General features: G+C 37.6%; 1 protein-coding gene across 4 annotated transcripts in view; it reads right to left on the minus strand.

Moving 5' to 3' along the window:
• Nucleotides 1-6,503: 6,503 nt before the first annotated feature.
• MBTPS2 (membrane bound transcription factor peptidase, site 2) overlaps nt 6,504-13,778 on the minus strand; it is a 36,314-nt gene continuing 29,039 nt past the window's right edge. Inside the window, exons 11-12 of one of the 4 annotated variants that reach the window (XR_004777974.2) lie at nt 12,008-12,876; nt 11,190-11,736 (exon numbers count right to left, since the gene is read on the minus strand). Coding sequence is in view for 2 of the 4 variants with exons in the window: in XM_035542289.2 (XP_035398182.1) it covers nt 12,654-12,876 (223 nt within the window). In the remaining 2 variants the exon portion in view is untranslated. Of the gene's footprint in view, nt 12,877-13,778 lie in introns of all 4 variants that reach the window. The other 3 variants (XM_035542290.2, XM_035542289.2, XR_004777976.2) reach the window with 3 other exon arrangements.

The raw sequence follows: 13,778 nt of genomic DNA on the forward strand, positions 1-13,778 counted from the left end.
ATCCTGTAGAGGAATGTGGTGTGCATGAATGAAGACCTTTTGAGTAAGGCAATCAGGCACAAAACAGTGATTATTTATGTCAACATCTATTCATTCACATGTTACGGATCACAGGAGAAATAAGGCAGAGTAATACTCTTTGGCTCCAAGTTTTTTATATAGTTTTAGTGGCAGTATTTTATCCCATTACACTACATACTACTGGTCTGGGTGCTGTGAGCAGTCCTATTTATTAATGTATTCCTTTTTCAGCATCGCAGTGGAGCAGGCTGCACCTGGGCTGTGTACTCAGGCTGCATCTATAGTACGTTGGGTGAGAAGCATTCCCACATGATTGCTCCTCAGATGGCTTATCTGTGGTGGCATCTCTTTCTCTATTGGCTGTAGAGGGAGGAGAAGATGACTATCCAAATGCCTAAAGCAAGTGACTCAAGCCAGGTGTGGGTGAATCCCTGAATTCTTCTCTTGTTGCAGCACCCTGTTCAGAAGACCAGTAGCCCTGAAAACTTGCTAGAGTCCAAAGCAGAGAAAACTGTGATTCTGTTTGATTGCTTCATCCTCATGCTTCAAGACTAAATAACTTTTACAAATGTGCTTAGAAGTACAGACCAATGTTTTATAGCATGCAAAGTAAGGGGTTTTGCCAAGCTAGTTAACTATAGCAAGGAAAAACCTCTGCTTCAGCCTGCAGATTGAGGAAGCAGGAAAGAAAAGTGTTGTCCTGCCTTGACAGGTCCCATTTTGTCACTGTTCTTTAGTCTGTTAGTCACCTTATTCCACCATTACTTTAACACTTTACATTGCACTCCATGTAGGGACTGAATGTTTCCCACTGACTTCAGTGTAGCCAGATCATCCCTGTGGTGAGCATGGACAGAAGAAAGGAGCCCTTTTTATTTTCAAATTGGTAACAGCCCTACTACTCATGCATAATTTGGTTACGCTTTCATGTGAGCATCATAGTCAGGGCTTACTTCACAGGTTCGGTTTAATTTAGACCTACAATCCTCTGATAGCAGGTATAATTGGCTTACTGCACTGTCGGATTTCACAGCACAGCATTCCAAAGCCTGGGATGCACCAGCAGAAATTTCTAATTTCAGATGCCTGACCGGTTAATTATTTAGGCTGTTCTTAAGACAGATGGTTTTCCTTATGACTGGAGAACAGCAAGCTTTTATCAGCACCAAACTTGCCACAATTTCTTCTCACTGATACATCAAGGTCAAACATTTGGAGTAGCTGAAGCCCATCTCAAAGCTCCTTTGTTCATATATTTCCATATCCAAAGCAAAACCCTCTCTAAGCTGTGAATAAAGTTTAATTTATGGTATTTTAAGGTAGAAAAAGTATCTTAGCAGACATTGGAAAAAAGCAAAATGGCTATTCAAATATTAAAGAGCTTTTATTCTTTAAAATAATAGCAATCCTTTTCTTTTAAATGACAATATCGCTTTAACATTCCAACTAGCTCATTCTTACGTGGTCCGTATGTATCTTTAGAGGAAGCTTCCCCACACACGCTGCTGTGTGATATTAGACGTAATGGCCCTGGATACCAAACTCTGTATGCTCCAAAACAAATACAGCAAAGATTAAAAAGCAAACAACAACCAAAAACCACACCGAATTTAAAACATTCCCGAAAACATCCTGGCTCTGTCCTGGAGCCAAGACCTCAAATTCACCTATGGTTTTATACAAACAGTCTGGACAGTAGGTCAACGGATAGTCATTGGATTGTATCCAGAGTGTTTTCCTAATGACGTATCCTGTTCCTACCTGTGTAGACAGCATTTAAAAATGTGGATGTAACCACTGCTGCATTTTGTGGGATGCTCAATTTAAAGCTTCCACACTGAAGCCAACTGCTTGACTGAGCCTCTCAGGTGGGAGGAGTGGCGGGCTTCTCAGCATGGCTGGGGCTGGCAGGGAGCTCTGGAGGCCACCTGCTCCAACCCCTGCCCAAGCAGGGACACCCAGAGCAGGCTGCCCAGGGCAGCCATCTCCAAGGACGGGGACTCCACCACCTCTCCCTCACCAGTGCAGTCAACAAGTGCCTCCTGCTTCACCCTCAACCCCTAGCCTCAGCACGAGGGTTCCACCTCAGGGCAAGCAAGGTCCTCACTGTAGGGCCTAGTGAGCTCCACTGGCCTACCTCTCTCTTTAGGATGTCAGTCCCTCTGTTCCAGGTCATAGAAACATAGAATCATGGAATCATTAAGGTTGGAAGAGACCTTCAAGGTCACACAGGGTATGTGTAGCACAGCAGACTGCCCCACTGGAGGCTTTCAAGCCCTAGGCCCACACATAGCTGCTGAACCACTTCTCTTCACTGCAACCTGTTATTTGTCGATATGACGAAGCCATTTCAATTTTCTTCCCTGCAGCTACAGCCTATGTATTTCACAGCTTTCTAAGGCCACCAACAATCATTATATTTATCTAAGCTGATGATAAGTTCAGGTCAGGAAAAGTTAACCGAATGCTTATCAAATTAGCATCTGTTTGTATATGGAAATCTATGGCAGAAGAGATTTGTTTTGCATTTCAAAGCACCCTTTTGATCTAGAAGTAGGCCTTCATTTAGGGGACAAATTTTCATTATTTTCTTATTAGTTTGTAATTAATAATAAAAATTATCATTTTTTAAACCCTCATGATCACTCGTTTCCTGGATTCTTTTCTTGCTATTTTACCTCATTATATAACAAATTTGATTTCATGATTTCCCCTTCTTAATCAGCTATATTCACTTTCTGGCTTTTTTCCCCTGTACCTATGATGAACTAAGTTCACCAAACCTGGACTCCTGATCTGGCTGCAACATTAATGTCTTCAGCTACACTGCACAGCTGTAAAAGCTCATGCAAATAACTTGCATTGAACTGGCATTTGACTTAGGATGGAGTACAGGAGAGAAACTGGAAGAATCACATATATGCAAACAGAGTAATTTTTCACATTTATTATCACATTTAATATCACATTTTAAGTTTTTTTTTTTTTTTTAAAAAAAAACATTTGCACATGCTAAAAGCAACTTCCTTCTAAGTAACCCTGTAAGTGAAAGCTGAGATGTTTTCTTCAGAACTGCTTTTGGTATTTTCATGTCAAGATACAAAATGGAGGTTAAAAAGATTGTGCAGTTCACAGCTAGGTGAAGTCTTAGGTTAACAATGGGCTTCTGCACTTCTATGAAAAAATACTGGTTGATAATATGCCAAAGGGTTCACGACTATTTCAGTGGTATTTTAACTTCTGCCTCAGTTGCATTTGATTGTAGTTAAAGTGGTCTGCAGAGGCCAGTTAGGTTAACTACTGAAGTACTCTCTCTAGTTCGAAGATAAATGCTGAAGATATATGCCTAACTCATCCATATCACTCCAGTAAATGAAACAGAGAATTTTGTCTACTTCCAAAAAGCATAGTATGCATGTTTTATTCTGTTTTGCCTGTTTCTACCTTCAACAGCATTGAGCATAATAAATGCCCCACAGAACATAGAACATTTAAAAGGAATAAACTCAGACATCTAATGAAGAACAGTAAACGGTCGTTGTAAAAAAAAAAAAAAAAGTTTGTTGGTAGTAACAGTGGTAAGTACTGAGGAATGTGTGGTTTGCAATGCATTTGCAATGCATGTTCACAATCTGACTTTGCTGATTTTGCAGCAGCGATAGAGATACAGGTGGTTTGGCCCTGTTTATGCTAGTTATTCAAATAACTGCAGGAATGGAAACAAAGCCAATGGGCAAAACATTATAAAAGTGGATTATTTTTTCTTAGTAACTGCATCTGTGAGGTCAAGTCATACAGAAGAAGGAATGTGGAAACAAAAGAAAAGTTCTGACCTCACACACGGGCTACTGAAAGTGTGATCAGGCCTGATCCCTGCAGAGCAACCAGGGCACTGACTTGCCAATATAAATGCCCTGAACTGCCATGTGAAAGTACAGACTTTCGTTTCCCTGATCTTATTTCATGGGGCGTAGCCACCAGTGATGGAAGTTTGTCAGTGTTATTTGCAGTTTAGCTCTAAAAATGCTTGATATCATGCTCTATACATGCTCTTTCTGATCTAAAGATTCTGTAAATGAACAAACAACCTCTCTCTGCCACACCTGTAGCCCGATTTTATCCCATTCCTAACTGAATGTCTAACTGAATCTTCACCTCTTCGGCCCCACAAAGGAGAAAAAGAAGCCAGGTGACCTACTGTAGAACTTGGATCATCATGTTCCCCCTTGGGCAGCATTGTCTCCACCTGGTGCCTCTCCATTGCCTACCATAAATCTGTGCACTTCTGCTACCACCACTCCACATCTGGAGAAGCATGGTATTTTCTTTTGAAATAAGCCCTTCTTCTCAATGTAGTACTCATTGCAGAACTTGCGGTACTCATTTCTGCTGCTTCCAGACCTAAGGTCCGGAGGAGGAGTGTGTGTGGCACTTGCTGCCATAACGTTTATAAAAGAAGCTTGTACTGTGCAAAACCAGAAATGCTCAGATGTACTTTTATGCCAAATAAAACTCACCCCAAAAGACTTGTATTCCACTTCAATTCATGAGACAAAAAGTAATTCTAGGGAAGAGTAAGAGCTGATTTGTTGCGCACATGTAAGCATCTGGCATGATAGGAAATGCCCTCAGGTAGTCCTCGTAGTATCCAGCTGCTGGTCCAGAACGTCTTTGATCTCCAGTAGGGCCTCATCTGCCAGCCCCATGGGTAGGTTTCAGAAGCCCTAAGACCTAAACCAACATAAGGCAAATGGAGACAAGCGGGGGATGTGTTTCAAAACTCAAAAATTGTTCCAAGTAAAATTACTAACCTAAGAACACCTTAGGATATCTCAGACCGCATTAGATGTCTGTGTGGGTAACTGCAGCAAATGCAGAAGGCTTAGAGGAATTTACACTTAAAAAATAATAATCAGGTAATGTTTTAATAGAGATCCTCACAGAGCTGTGAAAAGGACAAAGACAGACACTTTCCCAATATAATAGCAAAAAGGGTGACAATAAATGAGAAGTGTTTCTTTATTGTTTAAATGATTCCTTTCAGGGAAAATGAAAAAGGATGTAAAACTGTATGTTTTCAAGAATGCCAGAAGTGGTGGTTAGACAGAATTCAGCCACCACTACATTTGCAAACAACAAAAAAAATGTAGACGCCAACGATTCATCAGAAATATAGAGAATGAGTTGCAAAATTTGTAAGAACATCCAACTGTATTTCAACAACACTGCAGCTTTAAAAGTATCAAAGTAAGCACCAGACCCACATCTGTTTGAGTTGAAAGAGAGACAAAATTATTAGAAGCCTGAGTGACTCTGCTGCTTATACTTCATGAATATGGTGGATTCTCAGAGTTTACCATAAAATTAGAATCAAATCTTAAATTGTACTACTTCATTGGGTAGTTCACATCAAAAGGTCACAAAAATCTTAAATAAGATTTAAATGAGTTCACTGCATACAGACCTAATAAAGATGTTTAGGAATGTTTCTGCTTGGTAATTCAAACTGGCATGCTCAGCAAAGCAAAGCTGGCAATGAGACACATTCATACAGTATACCTTTTTAAATGTTACCCTTAAATTATATTAGTGATTAAGTCATCATTCCTCATGACAACATGAGCATATTACTGACTTTATTCTAGACTATAGAACATACATAATTAGAATAAGGGATAACATTTTCCAAATCAACTGAAAAATTGCAGGACCCTCTTAGAAGCTTAATAAAAAATAAATGAACTCTACCTTTAACATGGGTAAGAAAAATATAAAAGCCATCTCCTCATGCAAGGATTCAGAAGAATGCATGCATGCAGACCTACCTGGGAAATTCTCCCAATTTGTCTGCAGTCTGTGCTTTGTGCCTACTTCTCACAGTAATCTTTTATCTGGGAACAAAGCCATGCTTGCTGAAACAGTTCTGCTGGTATAAAGTAACAGCTTGTCCAATAAGCAACAAAGGACAATTTAGTTCTCCGTGCAAATAACCTAGATAACTTTAGATGAGTTTGCTCAAGAAATGTAGCAATAAAACTTCATTCTCAGATGAGGCTAAACAGTCTGGTCATGCCATACTAACAGCCACAGATTGCATCTGGATACCTAAGGAAAATTGCTGAAAACAAACTAGGATATATGCCCAGCTTCGTGCTGGCCTGTACACACACATCAAAGGTTGTAACACGTAGCATCATTTTAATGTCATTCAACAGTCCGAACTTTAAGTTCCTCCCATAGGAGTAGCCTTAACACCTGAAGAAGTGGTTCCACTTACCTTGACTGTGGAATCCCATGGCAAATATTTCACTGCAAAACAAGCCAACGAAGTCCACAATGCCAGAAGAGAAGATTTACACATGAGATACGCCAAGAAGTAAGGTTGTGCTCCTGTAAGGCAGTCACTATGTACCTTTGTCACATTACAGTGACTACTTTGACTACTACTTTGCTCAGGAATAGCATGTAGGTGTCTGTCTAGATGTACTTCTATTATAAATCAAACTATTACTCTGATAAGCTGGTAAATAAGAGAAAGCAAATTGACAGTTATTATTAATTTTAGGAGGTGGTCAGGTAATAAAAAGGGTAGTGGTAAGCTTGTGGGTACCTAGATAGATGATATAAATTACATATGAGGAGTGTGAGAAAATGAGATGGAATATAGTAATTGCCATAAACACAGCATTACGTCATTTTACCTTATTTTTAAAAACAGATTTAAACACATTAACAATCAAACAATGAATTTATTTGCAGGATATATTTATCATACATAGAAAACAATACTTATTGTTTGGTTGATTAAATAGAGAAAAAGAGCACAACAAAAACACAATACATTATTCAAAGCGTTCCATATATTTGTTAACTGACATTTTCAAAATGAAGCTTTCTTCCCCCCCACCTTTTTTTTTTTTTTAAAAAAAAAAAAAAAAAATGATTGTGAACAATACATAGTGGGAACAAAGGGTCTAGAAATCTAACATTCCACAGCTGTGAGTCAGTGTGAAAAATAAGGCTACGTAGAGGAAAAAAAATAGTGAATTTCAAAACAATACATATTCCATTGACAGGCTTCAGATCAGATCATACAAACAAATGAAATGTAAACATAAAATTATATAAGGAAAAGAGGAATTAAAAATATTAACAATATTCCAACTTAGGAAGGAAGAAATCAGATTTCTCTTATGATGGTTTTGAAATAGACTTTGAACTTTCAAACTACTAAGTGAAGGCCAGTTATGGTATGCCACAAAAAAAAAAAAAAAAAAAGGATAAACACCTAGAAGTAAGAAATATCCAAGTCCATTTTAATAAATAAACTACAACTACCCCAACCACTTGTTAAGTACACATTTATCAGTGGAACAACAAAGTTAAAAAAAAAATTTGAGCATCTCATTGAATGATTCAGTGAAGGACTGGAAAATGTATCTGCATGCTCTGAAATGTTAATTACAAGTTCTTTTCACATTTCATGCTGATGTAAATGGAATGACTGGAATTGCAGTGTCATATCCTGCTCTTTGTCCCTATCTTTTCACGCTAGCTCCGCATTGTGAAGGTTTCATAAAGCTGCCATAAACTGAGGTTCTTCACTCCCTTAGTCCTTGCCATCTGCTCTTCAAATGATCATAGTGGATGAATCCAAGGAACAAGGAGGAGTCCCAAAGCTTCTGTTTGCTGACAGTCCCTAGTACAATGCTCCACAAATGCTTCATTAATACAGCATATACAATACATACACAGGTACATACAGCTACATTAAACAACAAATCTGTATGTAGCATTACATGCAGTTCAGGATAAAAAGGGTATAAAAACTTCTAATACTACATCTTACCTGAGTTAGATTGAGCTTCCTTACTCACAAGGTCACAAGAACAAAGCTAAGGCAAGACAAAAGCTGTGGGAACTGATCTAAATGCAAGTGTACACGATATGTATTTTACAAAGAACTATGCATTTCCAGAGTTAAAATCACAACTTCTAAAAACAATTAAATACTGTGTAGGCTACATAAACCTTTCAACCCCTTCTTCATCTGTCATTTCTTCTGTCATAAATAATATCTAGATACAAATGCAGATCTTTCAGATAGAAGATAAATAGAATTCATTAAAACAAAAAATCAAATCTATTTTTTACAGGGCACCCTTTGTCATCCTGTAAAGTGTATAGGAAACTACTGGGAAACTTGGATTGAACAAAAATCTGTCTTGTAGCAAGGTATTCAAGAAACCTGGAACACCCGGGCTGCCATGCGAAGGTTTCATCAGTATACTCTACACAGTCTCACTCATCCCAGTTAACATGCAAAATTAGCAAAACCAGCAGCATTTAGAGAGTGATAGATTCTGAAGTCAACCTCTTTTAATTGCCCTGGAAATCTTTGTTTACTGTGCCTATAGCTGAGGCCTCTCAGAAGGCAGGAAATGTATTCTGAACATCAGCGGAACAGGACTCATGCAGCTGTGGTTACATTATGTCCATTACACATCTTCTGATAAGAAATCCCTATAGATCGGTTACAGAAGGAGAACACAGCTGCAATTTTAAAATGTAGAGAAAGCCAAGGAATTCATACAGAGAAAGAAAAATGCCAACACTGCAGAATATAGAGGACTGCCAGAAGTTATCCCTAAAAAAGCTGCGATATAGACTGTGGCTGTGTATGTATATATGTATATACACACACATACACTCATATATACATGTGTATGTAGATGTATATGTATGTATATACACAAAAAAATCAGAATCATCACACTGATAAATGTCATTGTCATCACAGTTGGTTGTTTCATTCTAATTCAAAAGGATAAGTTAATAGATTTTTCACTCTGACTCATAAGCTAGCAGATTAGTCAGTCTAAAGTTATCTGCAATTTTCCTAGTCTCTTTCATTTTTGAAGTCTCTTTCATTTAACATGTAAGGAATCAAGCTGGTTTTAATTTCCTAAATTAACAATGACCGTGTAACATCCTACATGCTAAGTTATGCATTATCGTGTCACATCATGCATTATCCGAACATGCTATGGAAGTCTTTGCTGATATAAAAAAATCTTATAAAACAAACAAATAAATCAGAACTGATTACACTTATGGAATTCTGACAATTATCAAGTAAAAGCATACAACACCTCCTAATGTTACACATTATTTTTTCCATCTGATACAGATTTAAAAAGCATAGTATATACATATATAGTAGTATCCATCCAATCTTTAAGAGTGCTCTGTTTTACACTTGAGTCATTATCCTCTATAATGACACTGATAGATTCTGTATTAAAGAATAAGTTATATTCTGAGGGGCTAATTAGAATGAGAATTGAAAAGATTTTATTTTAAGGAAAGATTTCTTTTTAATTTTTACAAAAATATAAATAGAAGAAACGTCGCAAATACCCCAGGAGTAAAAATCAAAATCACACAAAAAACATTCTGTGCCCTTCTGTAGTCAATCTTGTTAAACAAACAAAACAGCAATAAAACTCCCAATAACTATATGTAAGCAAAAAACCGCAATTGCTTATCAGAATACAAAATGGAAAATATAAAAAATAAAATGGAACCACTGAAACCAACAACTTTTTCTTCACAGTGGTCCAGCTTAACTATTCCCTTTGCCCACAGGTAATCTAAGATATGTGCTGGGTCACCCTTCATACAAAGTGATCCCAGTTTGCTTAAAGCCCTGATTCAAAGCACCTATATGTACATAATCCTTATTCAGTAGAATTCCAGTACATGGAGAAATGGACCCATGAATATTTTTAAACCTTTATAGTACTACCTCTACCACAGATGTTATCTAGGGTCTTTACAGTGTGCTAACTTGTCTGTTTTGGTGAAGCCATGACCAATGTGTCTTCTCCACTCTTGTTTTGATTATGAGGTCAAACACAGATTGAAGTTTTATTTAGTGAAAGTGACTTTCTGTGATATAAAGTAAAATAAATTCTTTTGGTAAAACATCATGTTTTTGTAGCACATTAAATAACAAGGAACAACCTGCCAGCTTCTGTATAGTAGCTGTATCTTGTGTATGTTATTCAAATTTTTTTCTCCTTTCCATTGCCAGGAGGAGTACGATGCTAAACAGATTATCCCAAGCAGCTGGATTCAACATGAATATATAAAACATCAAACTTGAAATGTTCTCCACAGAATATTTTTTAAATCACCCTAGATGCGTTTGTTGTTCCTTTAGAGATTAAGACAGCACTGCAACTCTGATACATAAATAGTAGCTTTTTTGAAAAGTAAATAATCTCTCTTACTAACTTGCACTTAAACTCCTAAAGTGCAAATTAATCTTGTGCACTGGCAACTGGACAAGACACAGAGACAGAGGAAAGTGGCATTGTGCCTGGAAAGGAAGAGCTCAGATTAGTAAGTAGTTACTTAGGTGAGCGAACAGACTTCTAGAGCATCACTTCAGAGCCAAGCTTTGAGTAAGAACCAGGCTGCTCATGTCACTGCTGTCCAAGGAGAGAGGGAAGAACAGAACATCAGAATGGCTACTCTGAAATTTCTGCAAATTACTGGGAGTGACGATGAACCATACTTTTCCAGGTGACTCCTGAAGAAAGAGATGCCTGTTGGCAGTGTCTGCTAGTTTATTTTTCCTTTCTTGCACTTTGTGACTTCTAATAGTCCCCACGGGGATGCACTCCTGCTTGATCGGCTGACGGATTTACTCTACTCTCCCTTACCAGGATCTGTGCAGAGAAGCCTGGATTGAAATGGTTGAAACTCAGAGGCACAGGCCTGCCACCCCACAGAGGTGAACTTCAGGAGGCTGAGCCTCTGATAGCACTGAAGAGAAGTAAACTAACACAACAACAAGCAAGCAAGTACACTCTTTCATTACTGTTTGCATCATCTTAAGAGAAAAGAATACATCTTAAGTAAGTGTGAAGGCTCCTGTGCAAAAATACAGTAATGCATCAGTGGCCAAATGCAAACATTGGAGTTAGGAATCCATGCAGTAGCACCAGGAATAGCACCCAACCCCGCTGTTGAAATTACCCAGGCTTCTACCTCTAGTGCCAAGAGAATCTGTTTTAGCTGATTATGAATTGGCCACGATCGAGCCAGTCATGAAGCACTGGCTTCATGGCTCTTTGCAGGCCTGTATCCATTAGCTTAGCTTCTACTTTCTTGAATGGAAAGGCCACCTCATTAAAGGAACTCTGAGCTGCCGCAGCTCCTGGTGGGAGCATTATACAGTTTAGAAGTTGCAGAGTATTTTTCAAATTTTCCCTGTTTCAATTATATGGGATTCCAAACCAGAGCCTTTTTTTTTTTTAACATGTATAATCATATTGAGACTGTTACAGACTTAAAGGGTCTCAGAATAAGTCAGATATACCTCAGTCAGCAAAACACTGGTCATTCTTCCACTGTTCTTTTAAAAACAAGTACAAGGTCCATATTAAGTTCAGAAAGCAAAGCCAAATATTAAAACAGATTCACAATCATATTCTTCCTCTAAACAATTCTGATACAAGACCAGCTTCAACAAAACTTCTTCAATTATAATGAATCTTCTATAAACTAAAAAATCTTCTATGAACTTATTATTATGAATTATAATGAAAACAAACCTTTGAAAGACAGAGATGTCAGTGAGTAACTGGGCATATTGCATTCACAGAATCAGAAGATAGACGCTGTAAGAACAGGCTTCACTTTTAACTGTAAACAGGTATAATACAGTATTATTTTTTGAGTACATGAACATTATTTACCATTTAGCAATAATTGTGCACAGCATTTTTCAGCACTCAGAAACTAAATTTCTTTATTGCCTCGCTATTGCTGAGAAATATTGACTTGAAATATTTCAATATTGAAATATTGAAACTTGAAATATTGACTTGAGATATTGAAAATATCTTCAGCTGTGTGTGGTAATATACAACCGAATGTGTAAGAAACATGTGGGCTTTGTTATCCTCCCACATACCTCATTCTCAACAGACATAGGCACTTCCAATTTACATCCTGAGGATGCTTCCAGTCGTTTGGCCAGCTGAAAAGGAAACACACTAATCCATATGGGCTCTCTCCCCTCATTAACACATGGTAATCATTTGCTTAGCTTTACACCATTTTGATATGAGACTTAAGGGCTTCTTAGAGTCCAGTTTGCTACAACACCAGATTAAAATACAGAACAAAGACACTGAAGATTATGCTGACTGAAAAATGATCAGAGGCCACACAGATTTGTTTTAAATTGTTCAGATTATAAAATAAAACCTAAGTGTATTTTTCCTCCCACTTTACAAATGTTTGAGGCCAAATAATTCTCTTATTCTGAGATTTAAGTTAATAAATTAGGCTTCTTCCTGTGAAGATTTACAATGCAACTTCTCTAAAATTAGTACAGTGCTTAAAGAGTACACGACAAGATTCATACTGCTTTTTCTTAGTCTTCCCATGACGACAGACAAAACGTTGTACAGATTTAAGTTACAACAGCAGCCACCAGTGATTTTCTTTCAGTGTCATTTTAAGGGAATTATTTCAATCTCTGTACTGAACAAGTTTTAAAAAGCAATGGATTCATTCTCTCTGCGTACTGTGAGAACTGATGGATAACCAATCCTCTATCGTGCTGTCACCATCCAAAGTCCCAGTGCAACATTGGCAGCCAAAAGTGTACTACCAGCAAGCAAAATTAAAAAGCCAACAAGCTCTCTGTTTTGTTTTTCTACAATCAAGGAGCTCAGAGTGGCTTCCAGGAAAGAATTTAATATCCATTGACCATCCAAAGCAAAGCAGGGTACAGCATTGATAACTGCCAATGCTCCTGACAGTGATATTAGGTATCTGATTGACATTAGTTAAGGTTCAAGAATAAAATCCAAGAAAATATAAATCCAAATTTAATATAAAATGCATTTCTTATTTCTAGTATGCAAAGAGAAACGAGGGTTATCTTTAGGTGCCATTCTGTTTCATATAAATTATACATAATATAACCATAACACAAATGCCCACAGAACTGCCCTTATGAGTTCATTTGTTTTAAAGTAATAAAAAAGCACTAGCGTTTGATACTTCAACAATCTGTGCTCTTCATAACTCAGATAAAAGCAGGAGACAGCAAAACCACAATTAATATTGCCCATCTTCCTCCCTTGCCTTGTGTGGTTTTGGAGCAAGGTTACAGGTCTGACACCACACCTGAGGTAAGAAGGTATTCTAGACCTATGATCTAATATGCAATAATGATTAGGAATATTTTCCAAACACTCCCTTATTGGTGTAGGCACATGGCTAAAATATGATTTGAAATCTGGCCTCTTCTACTTACCTGTTAGCCAGGAAGTGGAGTCTATTTCTGTGCATGCATGTGCATGTGAGAATGAGACAAAGGTAGATCATTTCTATTGCTTGTAAAGCCTTGCTAACATTACTACTTACCTCCATCCTATACCGGCTGGACAAAAAGACACATGACTCAGAAAGGAGCTGGATCAGTGGGAACCTTGGCATGTTTCCAGAAAAGGGAAGTTTATAGGTAGCATCTTTACTATACTTTTATGGACAAATCTGCTTAACTGTATTTTAACCACCCATAAACATTTCAGTTTCTAAGGCTAAGGGTCTTAGATTAGCCATATACAAGCCCAAGTACATATATGATCTCGCTCATTAATAAACACATTTAAATGCATTATCGTCCTGGCTTTTGAATAGGACAAGTTTTCTGTTGAAGATAAAAGCAC

The sequence above is a fragment of the Cygnus atratus genome, chromosome 1, assembly GCF_013377495.2.
Source record: "Cygnus atratus isolate AKBS03 ecotype Queensland, Australia chromosome 1, CAtr_DNAZoo_HiC_assembly, whole genome shotgun sequence".
Taxonomy (NCBI): Eukaryota; Metazoa; Chordata; class Aves; order Anseriformes; family Anatidae; genus Cygnus; species Cygnus atratus.